This window comes from Calypte anna, chromosome 7 (genome assembly GCF_003957555.1).
Source record: "Calypte anna isolate BGI_N300 chromosome 7, bCalAnn1_v1.p, whole genome shotgun sequence".
In the NCBI taxonomy this organism is placed as follows: Eukaryota; Metazoa; Chordata; class Aves; order Apodiformes; family Trochilidae; genus Calypte; species Calypte anna.
Window position 1 is genome coordinate 4341703 of NC_044253.1, and position 21796 is coordinate 4363498.

The window sequence follows — 21796 nt, forward strand, 5'->3', positions numbered from 1 at the left end:
TCATCCTTTCTTTATCCTTTCATCTTTCTTCCTTAGCCCCCCCCATTTATAATACTCTACTGATAAAACAAATGCAAGGTGCATTCTGCAGCAGGACTCCCAACGTTTTGTATTCTAAGTCTGAATGTGTCATGTCCTTCCCATTCAGAAACACAGATGAGAAAATAACTACATGTCACACCATTTTTTCCCCCACTCATAATATTCTCTTATTTTGGAAAAAAAAAAAATTAAAAAGCACCCTTTTCTACTTATGGAAAGGATTTTGCCTTCTCTTTAAGTCTTCACATGGTAAAACAAGGTTAAAAAGGCATCAATAGATCCTAAAGCATTTTCCCCTCCTGTTTTCAACACTTGCAGTGAGTTTAAGAGATTTGTCAGTATTAAACTGTGCTATGCAGAGAGAAACCACACAAAGCCAAGGATCTACATACTCACATTTGTCTTCCTTAATTTGTAGGCATTTTATCTCTCTACCTGGGTATCAACTTTCCATCATCTACAGGCACTCCTGTCTTGCACTTTAATTTGAAAAATGTAATTTCTTCAGACAATCCAAGATCTAAATGTTATCACAATCAGAAAGCAGTAGCACTTAAATACTCAATTTTAAATCAGAGATGTAACAAGCAAGAAGCATTCAGGATATATACAATTAATTATTTCAAACATAATTATTCCTGATATTACTCTAGCTGCGATAACTAAGAGAGTTTCAAAAAGCAGGCTGTAATATTTTTTATTATTATTTTCAGAGGCTCTTTCACTTGATGTTCTTCCACAAAATAATATGTAAAATACTGACACCTAATGTTAACTTTCAGTATTATTCATTCTGCAAAATTTAGTACAAATAGGGAAAAACCATGTAAAACTGGTACTTACGTTGCAGTTTTATTCCAACAAAATACAATATAGCCTTCTTTTACCTTTTGGAAATAATTATTTGAATTTCTACATATGACTATAAAAGCAAGGAACTTCCAAGTTTATCTTCACAGCTAAACAAGAGAGTAGTTCAGAAAAGTTGAAGTGAGGTTTGGTGAAGTTAATTCAATCAAACTCTTCAAAGAGACCCCAAACGCTTCTGTAAAAGTCAATATTTTTATGTGCAGTGTTACTAAAAGACAAAATATTATTAAGCAGTTATCAGTAGTCTGTTATCTTTTGAATCCTGGGCTGTATAGGAACCAATAAGTACTTTACCTGCTCTACTAGGATCACTTTCCTCACCCAGAGACACAAGGAATGGTTTTCACAGTTCCTGAATTTAATGCAGAGGGCAAACTGTGAGCTCAAAATTCACCATTTCTCTCTCTGTAACTCCCAAAAGGGCACCTCCAAGCCTGATGTCTCTGTGCTATTTGGTAAGAGATTTTGCGGCTCTTACTCTTCCTGAGATTACCAAGGTCCAGCTGACATCAAAACAGAGTATTTTATAGTATGTCTTAGTGTCATACCTGGAATTATATGAAGCTTGACTGACTTTATAGGCAAAGGGAAGACACAAGTGCTTCAAAGGCACTGGCAGTGATAAAACCCTTTCTAACACTGTGGACCATCACAGTTTTATATTGTGTTTTTTTCATCAAGTCACTTTATGGAAAAGGGTCCTTTTCTGTGATGCTGTCACTTGACAGATGGAAGAAGCTGTGCTGCAGCTGCAAGTGTAAAAATAAAACTACAGCCACTGAAATACAGATGCCTGGGTCTGCAATACAGTGACACAGCCTCAGCTAAACCAAAGAGCAATGATGTCAACACAATCAAAGCCCCTTGACTGAGCCAGAGCTTTCCCACTGACTAGGACTCCTGTGCTATTCTTTATAACAATATTTTACTTTAAGAAGCTGTTCTTACTCTTCACAGGTGCTAAAAATTCCAGCAAATTCTTTCTTTGCATTTCATTCAGCTTTCCCCTACCCATTCAAAGCAATGAAATAGGTGTGGCTGCAGCAAGAATTTTAATACTACCTATTTTTTAGGAATTTTAGAGCACAGACAGAGAGTGAGTGGCCTTGGATTTCCCTGTGTAGCAGGAGATGTCCAGAGTGGGAAAATTCCAACCATTAAAGATGCCCTTGAGCCAAAATGGATTGTAGTCCTCAATTCTTCCTCCAAATCCTTTCTCACCCTTGAAATGGAACAAAAAGAAGCACTACAAGAAGATACTTTGTGTTTCATGCCAAAAATCAGACACAATGAGCATCATAACAGAGGAAATGTTACTTGCTTCTTTAAGAATTTTTTTGGCAGAAAGCTTCTGATTTAGGAATGAGTTCTCATTTATGCCAAAGAGCTATTTATGTCTTAAAACAACTACAGGTGAAGTGTTGGTTAAATTTAAGCAGTTTTTCTTCATTGCTTTTAGCTGGTCTAGTGCAAATCTCTGTTAAAATTTGGGCCAAACTCTAAGTTAAGAATGTGTTATTTGGTTGGGGTTTAAACAGTTCATTGTCCCTAATCCAAATTAAGCCTTGTTAAAACTGCACAAACTGAAAATTGTTCTCAGCTTTCTCAAGCATATCATGTCCAAGATGACTACCTAGAGAAAGATAAAGTTTTGGTTTAGCCAACTGTATCACACCAAAGAAAGTATCTACAATGTACATTCATTCTTCAATTAAACCATTAATTAAACTAGACTTTCAAAATGTTGGGCTCTTTGAAAAGTCCAGTATGCAGCAGTTAACAGTTTTAAACAACTAATTGTTCAACTTCTACTTTTCAAGTACACCATGTACTTTAAATAGAATTGATAAATTAAAAATGTAAATTGGACTGTATCTTTTAACTGTTGGTGATTTGTCTATTTTCCACTTTTTATTATGCATCATTTTTATAATAAAGAAGGGATTTTTTTCCCATTCCTGGTCTAGTTGATAGCAATTCTTCCATGCTTCTCAAAGTTAATGTAATAAAACTACATAAAATGTTTAAGAAAAGCCCCATTAAAACATACAAAGCATACTAATTCATGAAGTCAAAGTCAAAGCAGAGTGGAAATATGAGCTTTAATAAAACTATGTCTGTTGTAAATAACTATTCAAGCACAGTCATTTTTTTGCAAATTGCATGAGATATAGCTCAGTCTACTCAAAGCAAAGAATCGCTCAGCAGGATAAATGCATCTTAGTCAGAAATAGATTAAAAGATACAGCTGAGCCATCAATAAGAACCAGATAGCACAGCATTGTTTGCTGTTTGTTTTGAAGATGTAATTGCAGATCCCAGGATTTCAATAAATCTGTGCACATCATGGAAAGAATTGTAGAGAGGAACTGGGGCAATGCGAAGAGAGTTTGGTTCTCGCATGTCACACTGCAAAAGAGAAAGGGAGTGCTTAGGAAATTCAGGTCACTTCACATTTATCTGTCAGGCTGTATTTTAAATGTCATCCTTGTCTTCAAGGGTGAATGACTGGGCTGACAAGGAGACACATGTGAAAACTTTGGGACTCCCAAAAAACTACTGTGAGGAGCACTATTGTGAAGAATATAGCAAGAAGAGAAGCGTGGACCTAAAAAAGGCTGCAAGGCTCAGGATGGGCAGGACTTTGAGGTGCTCTAAACCAGCTATGTAACCCCAAAATTCACCTTAGTGCCTCTAGCAACCCACAGCTGAATAGGCAGACAGGTGATATAAAAACCACCATAAAACAGAAACATGCCAGTATGATACAGTGTCTTCTACTACAGGTACAAGTACTGTTACAGGGCTTGCACTGTATTTCTCTCTCTCCTCTCTGACTTCGAACAATTTGCTGACTATTATAATCTCTTAGATTTGAAGCATATTAATGTCTGGAAGGCAAGCCAGCACTTTAAGGCCCTGTGCTCTCTTAAAAGCAACAGTTCGTGGAATTCCCTGGCAGCACCAAACCAGGAGTGTTTTCAGCCTAGAAGAGCTGCTCTTTGGGGACACATGTCACCACCAGAAATAAAACCCATATATCATTTATATAGCATTACACTATCAGCTTCACCTCCCAGCACTTCTACATCACCAAATGTATAGCCTTAAATTTACCTTTATTCCTTCTTAGCTGTGCTAACCAGTAATTGTGCCCCTTTTACTGGAGCATGTGTCCACCTTGACATCTTGCAAAGGGTTTGGGCATTTGAGGATCAGGGAAAGGGCTGGTAGAGTTTCAGAGCTCCATGGCACCCTTGGGCTGTGGCATTGGTGTCTGCCAACCCCCCTGGGTTGGCACAGACCTCCTCTTGGTGGTCCCTGCCCTGATGCCTAGACCCACTGCAGGGGAGCAGCACAACACTGAAAAGGCAAAACATTGCCTTTTGGACAGTTCTGTTGCATTTCTGGTTTTGGAGTGATTTGTTGCTGTTTGTTATGTGTTTTCATCTTTTTTGCCTATCTTTCCTGTTCAGGCCCTCAGCCATATATAGCACCCAATATAGCAGCTCTAGGTCTTAGTAGTGACTACTGGGTGCTACTCACAGAATTACTGGAAATAAATCAAGAGAGAAAGGACAATCTACAGAATAACAAATGATTCAAAAAATAAAACTACTAATTAGATTTGTAAAATAACTCCACTTATTAGACTGAAGGTGGCTGGTAAGCAATTTTCACCATTCCCAGTCTTTTTTGACCTTAGATGAGCCTATGTTTGCACAAAAGCCAAATTCTTACTCTGTTATGGTATGAGTTCACAAAATAGAGCATAGAAAGATGAAGTTTGATTTACTTACAGCTACTCCTCTTTTCTCCAGCTCTTTAAACAAAGATTTGATTGAAAGGGAAAAAAATACAGTGAGTTGGCATCCTCTTTCCTCAATTCGAGATGGTGTGATTATTTTCACAAAGGGCTTCTCTGGATTTGATTTATCCTCACTGTAGTAATGTTTTATCAGGTATTCCAAGTAACCGGTGAGTAGAATGGATTTCCTCCTCAGTGCTTTCATTGTAGTTTGACCAAAAACCTGTAATGGTTTTCAGTCATTATACTGTTAACGTGCTGAAAATAAAAAGGAAGTAAAGAAGACAAAAAGGAGAGCAGATTTCTCTGTACATTACCACTGGAATCAAGTGGTAATGTCAGATAGACACAAATATGGCAGGATTGGGCTTTTGAAAACACAGGATAATGTAATTATTTCAGATACTGAAAGGCATTTCTCTCTACTGTTAAAGTTTTACATACATTGGTATCTGCATAACTGATTTGCACACAAAAAGAGTCTGCTAAGAGATCATTCATTTGCATATCTGAAAAGGATCCATAAATTCTCCACACACACAAGAGGGCTGCGTGAAATTCAAAATCACATTCTAGGGTTTTTTTGTAGGTACCTCAAGTAACAAAAGCCAAGAGTCAAGACTGAAACATCACAACTGATCTAAAATTCTTGTCTCTGAAAACATGAAGCTTGTACTAACATTTTTACTTGAATGTTCTAAGTCCTGGGCAGGCAGGTTTGCAGGCTCTGCCTCTGCTACTTCAAAATTAAAAATATTTACTTGATTCAGGTTTAAGAGCTCTATGCTTTTACACAGCTACAAGGAAGGATGAGCTGCAAAAACTCATGAAACATGCAAATGTGATGGCATGGGCTACCTTGCCATGTGGACAAGAACAAACAATGTTGGGTTTCCAGCAGCATCTGAAAATCACTCTTGTAGAATAGTCCATGCTGCTCTCACAACCAGTAGATGCTGCAGAAAACCAAAAGCATCTCGTGTTTCTTCTGCAAAACAGAATATGGCTGCTGCAAGCCAGCACAGAGCCAGTGCAGTCATAAAAATTAACCTGACAGGGACCAGAGCCACCAGCAGTCAGTACTTGTAGAGGTCCACAAAAATCTAGAGGTGCTTCCCTCCCTATAGAGGCAAGCAGAGGGTACACAGGACTATTGAGCACATTACTGGAGGGGAAAATGGAGCCCTGCCTCCTGTTCTGCTGGGCTGTGCAGCAGTATGAGGGATGGATCTCCTTAGGCTGCATGCAAAAATCTGTTTGCTCGAGCTATGTGCAAGGAATATTTGGTCTCCTGGGTGAAATTGTGGGAAAAGATCTTTTAAATGTGGCTGTCGAGCGCTCCCCTTTTTTCCATAAAAGGGAGCAGCCACCACCATAACAGTCACTTTAAGCATTATTGAGGAATAACATGCATTAACACTTGCAGTTTTCATTGTTTCCATTGGAAACACTGCCTTCTGCTTAATGTGTCCCAGTGAAGGTGGCATGCAATTTCACAAGCCATCTCTTGCCAGACATGAAAACTATTTTGTTTCCCACTGTATTAGAGCAATTAGCACTGGGAAATCCTGGCTGTGCCAAAAGGTAATGCAGGCACGGAAAGGGGAGGCGATGGAAACTGCTCAGCCCTCATTGTTCCAGGCTCCCTGCAGTGGGCTAAATGACAGCAACCCACACAAACTGAAGCACTGACAATCTGGGTCATAGCAGAATAGCTTTCAGCTTATCTCCAAGGTCACATAAAGTTTAAAAAAATATATTGGATGTTTAAGGACTCACTAAATAAATTGTCGGGCAGAACAAGAAGAATCGCCGTGCCCTTTGCAGTCCTTCAGCATTGCATGGAAGCTGGAGAGAGTACAACTGGCAATTTTCTTAATTTGTTTGCTTAAGATACTGTTTTTTCAGTAAATAAAGAAGAGGGACATACAGCTTATGGACACTGCTCTTTGTTCCAGCATCAGCCTTTACGCTGGCATTAACTGAATGCTAGCAGAAATAAAAGTCTCCCATTTATGCTGATGGCAAAACCTTGTTAACCAAGGCTGGCTTGAAAAGCAGCTTGGGAAAAAATGTAATGTAGTAGCATATGTAGCATATAGCAGGGAAATCTATGTAAACCCATCCCATTCAGCCAGCAAGAGTTGGGGTTCTGCATTTCAGGAATGAGCCATCCAACTGCGAAGTGTTGCTATTGCTCAATATGAAACACATGGTGTTTAGAGGGCAGCCACATGCCTTCAGATAGAGCTGAATTGTCCTCACTAAGGTGGACCAGAGGGCTTTCGGCACATGGGTTACCCCTGCCTGGCCAGAAAGGGATTAATTTTGGATGGAACAAATGCCCCTTTCACAGCAGCAATCTCAGGGATATAGAGGTGGGGCAGAGATGGAGCTTTGCTACATTGGCCACCAAAAATACTAAGGAAGAGATGAAGCAAAACCCATTCTGGAACTACTCCACACTCATTGATTCCCCTTTTAGGAAACATTCACAGACAGCTTCTGTCTTTTCTGTTTGTTACTGTTTTGCTTGTCTGAACTACAGCAAATGACAGGTTCCTTGAGCCACTACTTCAATGTAGACTCCAGAACACCAAGTGGCCACATCCATTGTCCTTCCTAAAGGAGCCAAGTCTGTTTTGCCCAGGGAAATATAAGTAGAAGCCACTCTGGATACAATTTTTTTGAGTTACATGATTCCTTCCTAGGAAGATCTGCAACAGCATCCTTTCCATGAGGCAACCCCTGAATGTCTCAATGGGGAAAACCACCCTTTGCCTGGAGCTCCTAAGAACCAGGACAAGCACAGTGCCAGCAGGAAGTGCAAACCTCAGCAAAGTTTGTGAGAATACTGAAGGGATGAGCATATTTATTAAAAGCTTTGGTCTCTCACGGGTGTGGGCTATTTTGTTTGTTTTTTATTCTCCCCCCCTTTCTTTGCTTTTAGCTATTCTGCAATTTATTTTTTAAAAGGGAGACAGCCATAATCTGCATAACATTCATTTAATATTTTTATACCCTTAAATTCTGTCTCAAAGTAAAGCAATTACTTACCTCTAAACTAGCTTGCAGAGCACAGACCAGTAAAATTGGAGGATTCGATAACCGAAATCCATTAATTCCTTCACTTAGCTGCAATTCTGGAAAATGAATAAGTCATATTAGTGTTTTTGATTTCTTCCTTTTAATGAATTGGACCTTATCTTGAAGCCTGTCCTCATGCCATAAAATATTTCCCTAATGCAGGAACCAGTCATTAAAAGGGAATAGTAATCTTTTCACAGCCAACACTTTTAACTTAGAGAGATGCCCAATTTTATCCCACGGACGACTTCATCAGCGGCTTCATGGGAACTAGAGAACTGCAATTAATTTGTTTAAATGGTGTGTGTTAAAACCACCTTTACACTTGAATCTCTTTTCACACTGGCACAAACCACAGAAATTCCAAGTCAGCAGAGCCACGCTCCTGCCGTGCTGCCAGGGAGCAGGGAATCATGTTCCTCAACTTTATTAAAGTGACGAGACACGTGGGAGGCCGTGGCCACAGCTGTAGCTGCAGGCCAGGCAGAGAAGCTGCCTTGACTTTAGGGCTGTGAAATTTCACAAAATCTGTTTAATAAGTCTGTATAGCCAGCCTGTAGGTTCCATGTCACCGTTTATATTTCATGCTCCAGCACCAGAGCAAGAGGAAATGCTCTTCACGCACTGGCTAATTTTCTAATGAGCATTGCCCAACTTCTACCCTATAAACCGCCCGTGGAAATGAACAAACAATATTTTCCTTCTTCAAACAGTATTTCAAGGTAATTTGTGTCTCCTGCTGGCTTTCCATAGTGCCACACTCTTGCACTTGGTCAGAAAACAAAGAGCAGACTGAGGCTATTAGGGAGGAGTTCTCCAGCCAAAGTCACATCGATAGGCGTTGCTGCAGAAAATTAAAAATATATTAAAACCAAAACAACCCCTCCAGCCAAAAACTCCTTTTCTCCTCCTCATTATATTCTCTCTGCCACACTAAAATGAAGCTGAACAGGCTGGCCAGGAGATCTGGAAAAGAGTCCTCCTTTCCTATTAGGACAATGTACATTTACTTCTTCAGCGCAGGTTTGCTTTTGTCTTAAAACCCATCCTAGTGCAAGGGATTTGGAGAAGCTGAAACATTAGTGGTATTTCATGACTTATGTCAGGTTACCTTACCTTTATTTATGTAATTTCTCACTAATACCACTGGAACTAATCCTAAAGGATGGTATTACCCAAGTGAATCATAGCAGATCCTCGCTCCTCAGAGACTTATTCACTGATTAATTCACTGAGTTACTTCAAAACCTTCATCCATATTCTACAGCTGCATTTTGAAGGCATTTCAGTAAAATATCTAGAAGCAGACAGTCAGACCCATATGCCCAGAGATGAATTCCCACATTTATTTCGTTCACTCCATTGCATTTTGGACAGGTTTAGCTTAATACCTTTAGCATAAGTGAGGAAATGCAAAGTTCTATCCCTTCTACTCAAACTACTATGAAAAGGGAAGCTGATTTTAGACAAAGATATCAAATGAGGCAAAATTGGAAGTGTAAAAGTACATACTGTTTTCCATCAAGAATCGTGTTTTGAAGTCGTGACCCCACCAGCCAATTAGCCTAAGATTTGTAAAGAAAATAAATTAATAGCAATCTTGGCATTACATATTTTAATTTAGGGGAGAGTAAAGAAATATATAAATTAGATTAAGAAATATGTACATTTCTAATAATAGAGTGTACTTCTAACAGTGACATAAAAATACAATAAATTGTATAAATAGCTATCACTAAAAACTTAATATCTCTATTTGGGTATTTCATTTTAACTATTAATGATAAAATGTGCCACATCTTTCAATTAGCTATTGATTTCTAACAACATCCATTTTGTCTGATTTCATTTCATGAAAAACAAAATAGAACAGAAATATTTTCACTGTTTTCTTTCAAGACATTAAAATCAACCTTAATTTAATGAGTACTGAAAGATAAACTGTGCTATAAAATCTGACTTAGTTTCACTAAGCAAAGGAGTTGGTTATGGGCAGAGAGATAAAAGGACCACAGAAAGATTGTGCAGGCATTTCCTTTTCCTTACTGTGGGAAAGCAGTGTTAATTCTCAGTAGCATTTTTGAACAGAGTTTATTATGATAAAATCTTTCTTTAAAGTAAAAGAAGAAAAGAACCAAAAGAAGAAAACAGTTTAATCCAAAAATCAGATTTTTTTAGATAATGTCCAGAAGAAAAAAAAAAATATTAATTACTCTGAAAATTATTTATCCAAGCTTTTAAATTGGATGACATTCCATGATTCACATTTGCATATTTGATGAAAAAATATACTCAAGGATAAAAAATATATACAATATACAATATAAACAATTTTACAGAGCAGCAGCCAACCTTCCAAAATCAAGGAGTCTCTTCCCACTTCCCTTAGGTTCCATGCTTCCTAACTCCATAGTTTGCATTATCAGTGACTAATAAGAGTAACTAATAATATAATTTAAGTACATTAAATTTCCTATGTGTCAATGCTACTACAATATTAATCAACACCTTAGAAGTCAGGAAGGACCCTGTGGGTTCCAAGACTGAATATGTTGGACATCACTTTTTCCAAGGCTTTGCTCAGTTGTCTGTGTGTTTGGTACCAGAGTTTTTAGTAGGGAAGCCTGGGAAGTATTGAAAATGTGTAATAGCAAGAAAAAAGCTCTAAGTAAAACTCATGATATATCTGCCTTCCTAAAAGTTAAAAAAAAAAAAAAGGAAAAAAAAATTATTGACCTTCTCTAAAGCAGGAACATTTCTTTGCAGTATGCTTAAAAAGAGCTTAGATCTGCAGAATTAAGACCACATTTGAGTTAAAGACTTGTTATATGAGTACCATTACACCATGGTGTAAAATAAGGTACTTCATATTCCTGTACAACAGCACAGGTTTTATGTTTACTTCTATGAAAGGCTCTAAGCTGCATCCAAACATGGTGTATATAGAAAAAAACTTTATTGCTGCTTGATGTTTTTATTATTCCAAGACCCATGAAAATCAATAGTGCAATATACATTCATTTCAAATGAGATATTGCATTGCCAAAATGAATACATCCCAAATAAAGTAAAATGCATCTTCTGCCCAAGTGACTCAGTTACTGATGCTTTGACTCATAAAATGTGTTGCAGCTATTCAATATGAACCTTATAATATATAGAGAATGTTTCACTGTAAACCCTGAGTATTTTATGTTACTACAACATACTACTAATGTCACTGGCACACAACAGTCTATGAATTTCATAAGTTTTAAACAGGGGAAAAAAAAAGGGGGAAATGGAACATTTGGACTATTACCCTGTAGCAAGGAGCAAACAAAACTGTCCTATTGGGACCACATCCTAAAGTCAAAGACAAAATAAACACAGCCAGAGTATTACCCACATAGAACCTAAAGAAAAGCACTCTGGTTGCATTTTGGAATGCTTAAAACTTGATAACTCTGAAGCTGGCTTAAAACCAGAGCTCTGCTGCAGCTCCACGTCTGCAACTTTGAAAAAGAAATTTCAAAACTTTTCCAAAAATGACAGAATGAAGGATTTTTTTTTTTTTTAAAGCCAGCTTTAGCTATCTCACCCTTTCCCACCATAACTTTGACAATTTGCTTTTTCTTTTTCTCTTTTTGGCTGTTCTAGAACTTCAGAGGTGTCACTACGGGATGTGCACTTTGAGGCAGCTCTGGTCCTTGCACTCCCATTGATCTAATGGTCCATATGGATGTCATATTATTTGACATTTAAGTTGACAGGCTTCAAAGTGTGGAAACTCACAAAATCTTTACAAATTAGCGATTTGCTGTTTACAATTTTCTGTGAAATTTCTGAAATGAAGGTTGCCACTGCTATGCCAAATTTCAACCTGTTATGATGGGAAATAGTGAAGGTGTTAAACCCCAGCCATAAGGCTTTATAAATGCTCTCTAAAAATAATAGGCAATAAAACTGCACATTAAAATACTGCAGTAAAATGCCTTATTAAAGAGTTGTTATTCTGCATGCACAATGAGGATTTTGAAATGAAGCCTCCATTTTGACTATTCCTGCTTCAAAAAACAAAGGCACCAAGATCTAAATTGATTCTGAATTCCAAACCATAACCTGTACAAAATGCATAATGTGGAAGTTGCCTGGAAAACCTTTGTGTTTAAAACCACCTAGAACTTGTTGGTATCTGGACACATGCTTTGCATCCTTTTCAGTCCAGATAAAAAACATTTTAGGAGGTGTGAAATATCAGTGTGTCTGAGGAAAAGAAGATCTGATTTCACAAACCCTCCTCTAGGAGCCTTGGAGAAAAGGCTTTACAGGTAACTGCCTTCTACATGTAAATGGACCCAAACTGAGCACTTGTCTTGTTTTAACACAACACTAATTAAAATGTTTGTCCAAGAGACAGCCAACTCATGGTCTGTGCCCAGGTGGCATTCAGCTGCCAGTCCCAAGCAACCCATGGCCACCTACAGCTAATGTCTCTTCATCCAGCACCAAAATGAACATTAAATGTATTATAGTGCATTTACTCTCCAAAAGAAGAGTAAATTAGTGTCAGATCAGCTGTGGCTTTTTCTGTGAGGGGTTCCCATTCTCAGCAAACCCACATCTATAATAAATTTTAGAATGGATAACACATTATCCTATTTCATCCCTCAAATTATACCCTTGTCCTTAGGTTTGTCAGCACTGAGACTCTCCCAGGGAATTCTGCAGTTGAAGCAAACTCTTACTAGGCCAGTTTCATGGAACAAGTGGGTTTATAATGCAATATTCCTGAAAGGTTTTCAAATTCCTTAGTTTTACACCAGAATGTTCTCTCATTTACAAATTAAGGAACAAAGACCTGCTGGGCTTGAAAATGACTCCAGAAAGTAGTGGCATCCTCTCGTTTAGTCAAACTCTCTTTAAGTGCATTTACACCAGGGAATGATCCCTTCAATAAGTATTTTTATTTAGCTCATTTTCCTCCTTCACATCTATCTGCATTAGACTGAAGTGCTGGTTGTTCCCAACTTGAACTGTACCGTTTGTAGTTGCATTAATGATGCAGGAGTGAAGAATATAATGATCATGATGTATGTGCAGTGTAAACATCAAAGAAGATCCAGTTAAAGAACACAGAAAAAAGGACCAAAAAAAAAAAAAAAATTGCCTTGACCTTTGCTTCGAAGTTACAGATGATCATGCGACTCATTTATAATTTACAGCCTGAAGCAACATGGGTCTCATTTCCCTGCTCAGCAAGGAAAAAAAAAAAAAAAAGAAGAAGAAGAAAAGAAGACACTCTAAGCAGTGATAGAGAAAGCAGGGAAATATTATTAATGTGACTCAACTTTAGCAATCCAGGGCAATGGGCTGGAAGTATCCTGTCACTGCATTGTGTGAGAAATCATCTCACATCGGTGAGGAAGAATGTTGAAAAGCTACAACAGGAATGCACTCTGAGATTAAGAGTATGTTATATCCCATTTGCCCACTTCACTGGGCATGGGACAGTTTTTGTCCCCTCTTTTATCAGGTCAGAAAGCTATTGAGACATTTCATATTCATTACTTAGATTATTTCTATCAGGAGCATATATCAGCAAAGCACTCTATAGTTATGAAACCATGGAGAAAGCTAAATCAGATGCAGGCAGTTTTGGGACAGAATGTGTCCACAAAGCAGCTGATGTCACTCAGCTCTTCGTTCACACATTGCTTTTTTCTTGCAAAAAATCTTCCAGGTGTTGGCAAAGATTCATTTGAGTTTTTATGCTCCTCTTTTAGCTATGAGTAAGAATCGGTTCTGAGGAGTTAATGAGACATCTCCCTGTTCCCCAAGTTTATTACACAGAACTCCAGCAGATGTTGTGTGGTGCCTGCAAAGGCAACCTCATGCAGGAAAAGGAATGAAATGGAATTAAATGGAGCACAGCCCTCACACATCCATGGCCTGTGCTTAAGTCTCACAGCAACTTTAAGACCTATGACAGATGACCAGGAGTTTGACAGAGGCTCAGAACAGAGGTTAACTGTGTCTCCAATTAGAAGAAAATGTGTTAAACAAACAACCCATCAAGTCTTAAAAATGAGACTTTAGGAGAACACAAAGCCTGGATGCTGGACCCAGCCTGAAGCTCAGACAAAACTCCATCTCACCTCAGCCCCAGTGATTTGCCTGTGAGTGACCATCATCCTGCTGCCTAGGAGAATGTGGTGATAACAAACCTCACCACTGCTGCCACAGCCAGAATCCACCTCTGCCCAGCTTTCATATCTCAAAAAGCAAGTTAAAAAGCTTAATGGTGCAGCCAGCTTCTAAAGACCAAAAAGTATTCCTTAACACACCATATGGGAATCTGCAGTTCAACTGAAAGTTCCAGACCTTGAAGAACATTCCTCCAGTGCCCTGGACTGTACATAACACAAGACAGATGGAAAAAGCAACCAGGACTCAGACCCTGAGGAGGAACATCTCCTAATACTGTTACATTCAGAAAAAAAGTCAATCCCAGAAGCCAAACTCATATCAACAGTTGTTTCAGCCCATCTAAGCCACCTTTCTCTGACCTGGGTTTACCAACCACTCCCCCTGAGACCAGACCTGATCCCCAGGCTCAACACCTGGGGCACACACAATCTTTGCATTCTACTCTGCATTAATTTCATTGCAGTTTTCTAATTGTCTTTTTTTATATGTTTTCATTTCATTTTTTTATTGCACCAATTTTTATTGCAACCAGACGAGCATTATTGTGCTTCTTCAATGCCAAATTCAGAACAAAGAGCAAGAATTTCCCCAGCCACCCTCCCCAAAGAAAGCAGAAAAAAACTGCTCATGGCTTCAAATGGCAATTTTTTTGCCTCGTTGACTAGAGGAGTTTGAGGAATTTCAATTTTCTTTGCCATCACCAACTTGTCTGATCCTGGATGAGTCACTCAGTCTTTCCATGCCTCAAGCCCTTGGCTCTGCAAATGCTGTTCAGTACTGCCTTAGCTCTCTGGTGAATGGCAAGAATATATTGGTTAGAATGTTTTAGTGCTGAGGACCATGTAAAAATAGAGAAAAAGTTTTTCTTGGATTATCTTGTACTGGATTTTGTGAAATGCAGATAAAGAAAGGGGATTTGAAGATAGTGGCTGGTGCCACTAGGGTTTTTTCCTTCCTATCAGTCAAATTACACTCTGAGGTTCAAAAGTTGTTTCCAATGTCAGGTTGCTGGTTACTTCAGAATTTAATATTTTGTCACCTAGCTGGCACTTATGTCAAGAAAAAAAATAAAATAATAAAAAAAACAATTTCTATTGCTTAATTCCACACTTTTTTGCAGCTGTGCTGAAACAAAACTGGGGATGGACAATGTTAGTACACTGAAACTCTATCCTCTCCTTACAGGGCACCAATGCAAAGTCCTGCTCTGCCCCATGGCTCCCCTGCTGACAGTTTGTGAGAGGCAGAAAAATATTTTAAATAATATATGGTGTAGCAATGAGGGGTCTTTTTACTCAAAGCAAAGAATAAGTGAAAAGCAACTCCTAGTTTGATCACTGAATTGTAGAACTGAAACATTTTAACCCTCGTGTAGGTGAAATTCTTCATATACTGTGAGGCTGTCGGTTATGGTCTGTACTTCACAGGAATATATTTATATTTATATTTGTATTTATATATATATATATTTGTATATATATGGGCTGGGATTTGCATGGGAGATTAAGGGAGTTAGCAACTAGTCCCTGTTAAAATCTAGCAATATTGGAAATCTAACTCTGGCTGTCTCCTTCAGAAAACCTTGCTGAGATTGCCAGAAGCTATATTTAAAGCCTCTTTTTGTTTTGTTTTGTTTTTCTCCTTTCTATCTATTTAAGCATCCTTTATCCCAAATGGTAAGACTGATCTCCTTTCATTATTCTGCTCCATGCTATGCCTGTTGCTAATTTTAAGTAAGACCTGTTGTCAGAATTTGAAAAGCTTTTGAAGCCCAGGTAATTATTAGCCTCAGACTTCTGTAGTCTTGGACTTACACATACTCTGAGGGCTTTCCTTACCCTCTCAAACTCATTACAAATGTTTCCTAATTATTAAGCATATGAGACTTGAGAGCAATGCCATCCATTATTAATGGATCAGTCTCTTAGAACTCAGTGGAAATAAAAAATATCAAAACTCTTTATGAAAACTTTTTACTCTGAAAGTAGCAACTCTTCATATTTAATATCAATGAGACTTTACGTTGTCAAAAGACCAAAGTAATATGATTGTATTAGAGGCTAATAACATGACATTTTCCTTCTGCTAAGGCACTTGCATTTTCAGTACCATCTAAAGTGAGACAATTTCTCTCCTCTATTTTGAGTCATCTTGGTGGAAAAATTGCTAAATTCACTTTCTGCCTAGCAGTAAATTCTAACAGCAAAGACCAAAATCCTGAAAAACAGTTTCATAAGTTAAACAATGACCATTACTTACCATGCAACTGCAGTGGGTGAAATTCAGAAAACTCTAGATTTGAGTAATAATCACTTTTCCAAAAGTAGCTGGGCAGCTCTCAGCTCCCTGAGCTCTGCTGTTCTCTAAGGCAGGGGAATTAAATGCAACTCTTGCCACAATTAGAGAGACTCTTGGGTGAAAATCGTGGCTGTTTGGTCAATCAAGTGCAAGGTGATTTACAGCTGACAAGTACTTGGAGACAGAGGATACACACACTCTCTTCTTGCATTGATTTTGGTCCTTGTGAGTCTTTTAGACTCCACACAATTGGGAACACACCAATATCAACGTGTCCCTCCACATTACCCCTCCAGCTCCAAACAAAAGGAGACTGAGTAGCAGGAACCAAGTTTCTGTGATCAGGGCAGGAGAAAGAGAAATTTCTGATTGAAACCCTGTGAATCCAATCAGGGCCCCTTGGAGTGGTGCAGGGCTCTCTGCCAACCCTCTAAGGCTTGTAATGAGGGATGGTAATTTCCTGCCTCATGATCAGGCAAGAGAAAGGTATGAGCAAGATGCAGACAAAATTGGAGCCTAAATTAAATCCCAGGACAAGATCTCACAAAAATAATAATAAAAAAACAAAACTAAAAAGAAACAAAAAAAACCCCCAACCCCTCTAAAGCTAATGAAGTTGAATTAAAAACTGTTAAATCAGCTGAGGTACAACTATTATCACAAAGTGCTCATATATCACTTCCACTAGCCAAATATCAGATATATGAAAAGGGGGAATAATGCCAAGAGTATGTTAGCACATTTAGTAAGGGGAAAGGAAATATTCTGCCTAAGACCAGAAATTAAAAATCAAGCAGGGAGCCAATTTACTCATAGAGATATTAATAAAGTTCTCAGTGATTTTTATAAAGTATTGAATAATTCCCAATTATAGTAGGGTGATAAAAAAGAACATAGTGCATTCTTTGAGAATTTGGTAATTTTTCCTAGGCTGTTTCAAGTAGATTAAATTAAAAAAGAAGCAAAAGCAACAATCCCTCCTAGAGGTACTTTTAAATGTGAATTCTGACTTAAAGGAGACTTGGATGGTTTTGATTACTATGATGCGTTTACTGAACTACACAGTCTCCTCAATCCCTTCAATGACTCTTTGAGGGGATGATATCCAGATATATTTCTAAATAATACATTTATCTTACTGAACTATAATATAAAAATTTTAAGATCTAGGGAGTTGTGCTTCGTAAAGTCTTTGTTGTTTTTGAGTACAGCAATCACAATATTAATGCAAGACCTTTCTCATGCTAGAATCCTTATTAGCTGAAGTGTAAGAGTTATCACCTCTGCTCTTTGCCTGAAACAAGAAGTAATCCACATGAGCTGAGAATTTTTAATATTTTTTTTTTAATGTCAGTGGCTGGAACTAATTGAATTCAAAGTGTCAGCAGAATTGTCAGAGAATCCAGTAGTTGTAGTCCAAAGCAGTTACTAATGCAGAGTGACACTCAAGGAAGAAAGAGCTTAAGTTTAAGACATGAAATCATTGTGGGAGAACAGAAATGGGCATTTTTCAGTTGTTATAAAGAGTCCATCCTCAAATGAAATGTCATCCATCACTAGAAAACATGTGAGAAACGTGTCTTGGGGGCCTTGCTATAGGGGACTGTAGTTGCCCTAATTTTCAGTGGCACATAAACCACCAGTGTTGGGGGCCTTAAAATAGGTTTGTCAGGAGGTCAAAGATTCAACATGAGGTCACATGGATGTAGTGGATTCTCCATCCCTGGACATATTTAAAAAGAGACTGGATGTGGCACTCAGTGCCATGGTCTAGCAGCCGCAACAGTGGTTCAAGGGTTGGACTTGATGATCTCTGAGGTCCCTTCCAACCCAGCCAATTCTATGATTCTATGATTCTATGTACATCAAATGTTTGACAGAAGATCCAACACTGGTTTCAGGACCTCCCCCCCCCCCCCCCAAGCTCTTCTCCACTGCAAAAGCAGGTGAGAAGCCACCCAATAAGGACACTTAATGTCCTTTTGCCAAACTACCTGTACCTGCAGCCCTGACCACCAGCACACCCTAATCAAATCTCTTCACTTGCTTGCCTGAAGTGGTTGCTAGAACATCAAGTCAGAAAACTGGCAATAAAACCAGAGGGATGTTGAAAAACTAGATCAGGTTAGGAAATTATTGGATTTTTGTTTAATAAACTGCCAACAACTACAGAGAGTAACAAATAATCCTTCATTCTGAGGAGCTGCTTTTCATGCCATGGGACAAGAAGACTCTACAAGTTTCCCACAAAAGTTGTACTGGCGTGGTGACCTCCCTAATTTTAAGCCATGCTGAGTAAGAAATTAGGAGAAGGAAGGGGATAAGAGAGGAACACAAGTGTCCTTGACTGGAAACTGCTCTTCACAGGTGGGCACTGATCTCTGGGTCCCATACAGAAACTCTTGCTGTAGCTGTCCTACAATTTCCACTTCAGTGGGAAGTGAGGAGCAGTGGCTGTGACAGCAAGAACTTCTCACCAGCAGCAACCAGCTGTGAAAATAAATATTTCATAAAAGGAAAGTGAGAGGAAGGATGGCTTAAAGCAAGGGAGCAAGAAGGAACAATATATGTCATGGAGGTCTCTAAGAAGCTCCTGACTCAAAGAAGTGTGGAGGGGAGCAAGAAGGACACAGACTGTGGGCTGACTTTGCTGAACGTACAAGGAAAGGACCTGGGATCAAAAGAATTGATCTAGTCAATTGATTGTAGTGTTTAAGATAAAATAGGTTTGATTAAGGGAGCCCAAGGAAAAATATGAAGTTTTATGTCCTGAGGAGACCATCTTCTGGCTGAGAACTAGAGAAATGAAGGTTCCAGCCAGGAGAAAGGCATGAGGAACAGAAAGCAAGTGGAAACAAGTGAACACAAGAGGTAAATCAAGGCAAAAAGAAAACCCCTACAAAATTCCCCCAGTGCATACACATAAAAGGCTCTGGGAAACAGGCAGATCCACCTGAAGTGGTGACTGACAGTGACAGGGATATACTCCAGGGGACTGATATGGAAAAGAAAAAAAAAGTTACCTGTATTCATGGTAGAAAAGCCAAAATTGCTGCTACTTTCAATTTATTGAACTATTTCAAGGCACACCATGCTCTGACAGCATATTCAGTATGGAAAACAAGAAACAGTTGCTCTCTGTGGGCTAAAGAACTAATACACAGGCATGAACAAATCTCATTTTTAAAGAACATGTGGAGACTACAGCTTTAATAGGGAATTTTAGGAGAAAAACTTCACAGAAAGTACCAAGAGTGGGAATATGAAATAGAAAAAGTGAAAAATTACCAAAAAACTGAAAGTGAGTGAACATCTGGTAGGAAATCCCAAATGCAAAATTGCATTGGTTCTGGCACATTTCTGCACAGAGGTAAATGAGATCAGAGGAAAACAGCAGAATATTTGATTTTTTTGTTGTTGTTGTTGTTGAAAATAAACTTTTGCCTCCCTGGGAGACAAAGGATCTGTGAGATGGATACAGAAAGGTATGGATTGCTATTAGAGGGGGCAAAATATCTCTGTGACTAATTAAAAAGGCAGGTGAAGAAGGTTTTCTTTCCATTTTGTTACAGGTGTGTGACACCAGCTTAAGCATTACATCTGGGGAAGTTCACTCAGCTTTCTCTTAGTGGGAAAAATCAAGACACAGCCAAGTGCTTTCAAAACTACCTGTCTCAAAGCAGAGAACTGAGGCACAAAGAGCAAGCAGCTAACAACATAAGTCCTTTGAAGCAAAAGGAAAAAAAAAATAAATCACAGCAACCATTCAGACTCCAAGGAGAGCCCCAGGACCTCTTTCTTTCGAGTTAATGGGAATGCAAGAGCTGCCCCCAGGCTACACTCACCTTGCCATCAGGCTGAGCCTGTTGGGTTCCTTTCAAGTGTTGAAGCAGTTGAGTCTTCCACCATCTGATGAGAGAAGCTAGAGGAGGGAGGTGGGAAAGCAGAACCACAAGGAACAAGGCCACATCCCTCTTGTTTGCAAGGCTGGGAGTGGGAAAGGGTCATGGCAGAGCAGACTAAGGGGTGTGTGTCCCATCAGAGTGGTCCAGGAGAGATGCAGGAGGAATCAATCTGCTCTGATCTAACATGTAAGCTCACCAGTTTAGTGAGTGACTGCTGAAGACCTGTTGCATGTACCATGTTATATATATGTTCTTGTAAGAATCTTACCAACCTTAGAATAAAAATTCTTTTCAAAAATGCTGTGACAATCTTCATGCTTTAGATGAGATTTCTTCATATTGTTGGTAGAGTTTTAGATAAAAGAAAGGGCCAGTTGTCAAGAAAAGATTGAAATTTATATAAAGTCTCCAAATCTGCACCCAAAAATCTCTGCAGATGTCTGCAGCCCAATGCACCTATGTTGTTAACACTGTTTTGGAAAATATGTGACTCCTATAAGCTAAGTACTTTTGATTACTTTTTTATCTCCTCTTATCCTAGCATTTTGAAGCCTTGATAACAGGCATGAAAAGCATGAATCAGGCCACCACCATGCTTTTAATAAAACTACTGTAAATATTTAAGAAATTTGACAGGAACCATGGCTCTAATTTTCCACATGCTCCATTTTAAGGTTCAAGATGTCAAAATTTAGAGTGTCTAATTGGAATGGGGGTACACACAGGGAATGTAAACAACTCATAATCATTCCAGCTACCCTACAGGTGAGGTAGATTTGATGTACAGCACATTTACTCACATGTTTTCCTAGGAGTTTGCAAGGACACACACAGCTCCTCTCTCAAACAACTTAAAATCTAACCAGGGCAAAGATGACAAAATATAGGGAAGACCTTCAGAGAGGAGAGAATGAGATTATTTATAATGAGAAAAGAAACTGATAGCTTGAAGATACAGCTTAATTACAGGGAGGATTTGAAGAAAGATGGAGAAAAAAAGCTTGACAGAGAACAAGGAAACAATCATGGGAGCCACATAAAAAGATGCACAGGGCTGAAGAAATGAGAACGGGAAGAGATGATGTGAATACACATTAACCTCTCTCTTTTCTTCTCCCAGAGACTCACTTCAAAGTTTAAAAATGCTCTTGGATATTTGCCATGCACTTGGTGAATCAGAGAACACACCCCTGCAGGCCCATCATGGGTCTAGATTGGCCTAATAAATCACTGATCCCAAGACAATGCAATTAAGCCTAATTAGTCGATGCCTTTATTCCTAAACAGTCTCTTCCCAAGGGAGACTTTAACTTTTGGTTTCTAAATTAGCTCAAGGAGCTAAATTGTTCTCATCTCCTTGGCAAAGAAGCAGCTCATGTCTACCTTAGTACAAGATACTTTCTGCACTTGGGGGAACACGTGCTGCCCTCCACAAGTAGGTTATCCAGATATTAATCCAAAATCTGAGTCCACCAGGACCAGTGACAATCCCTTCTGCAAACCCCAGCACACAGTTTCCATCTGTTCACCACTGATTTCTCATCTTGCTGCCCTGGAAGGCTCCACATTGCTCCTCCAGATCCTCTCCTTGTTCTAC

At 38.8% G+C, this 21796-nt stretch overlaps 1 protein-coding gene across 2 annotated transcripts in view; it reads right to left on the minus strand.

Annotated features, from left to right (window-relative positions):
* Positions 1-2995: 2995 nt before the first annotated feature.
* KYNU (kynureninase) overlaps positions 2996-21796 on the minus strand; it is a 57972-nt gene continuing 39171 nt past the window's right edge. For both annotated transcript variants that reach the window (XM_030454350.1, XM_008494358.2), the window contains exons 11-14: positions 9320-9372; positions 7778-7863; positions 4713-4943; positions 2996-3321 (exon numbers count right to left, since the gene is read on the minus strand). In XM_030454350.1, coding sequence (XP_030310210.1) covers positions 3169-3321; positions 4713-4943; positions 7778-7863; positions 9320-9372 — 523 coding nt within the window. In that variant the 3' untranslated portion in view covers positions 2996-3168. The remainder of the gene's footprint in view (positions 3322-4712; positions 4944-7777; positions 7864-9319; positions 9373-21796) is intronic.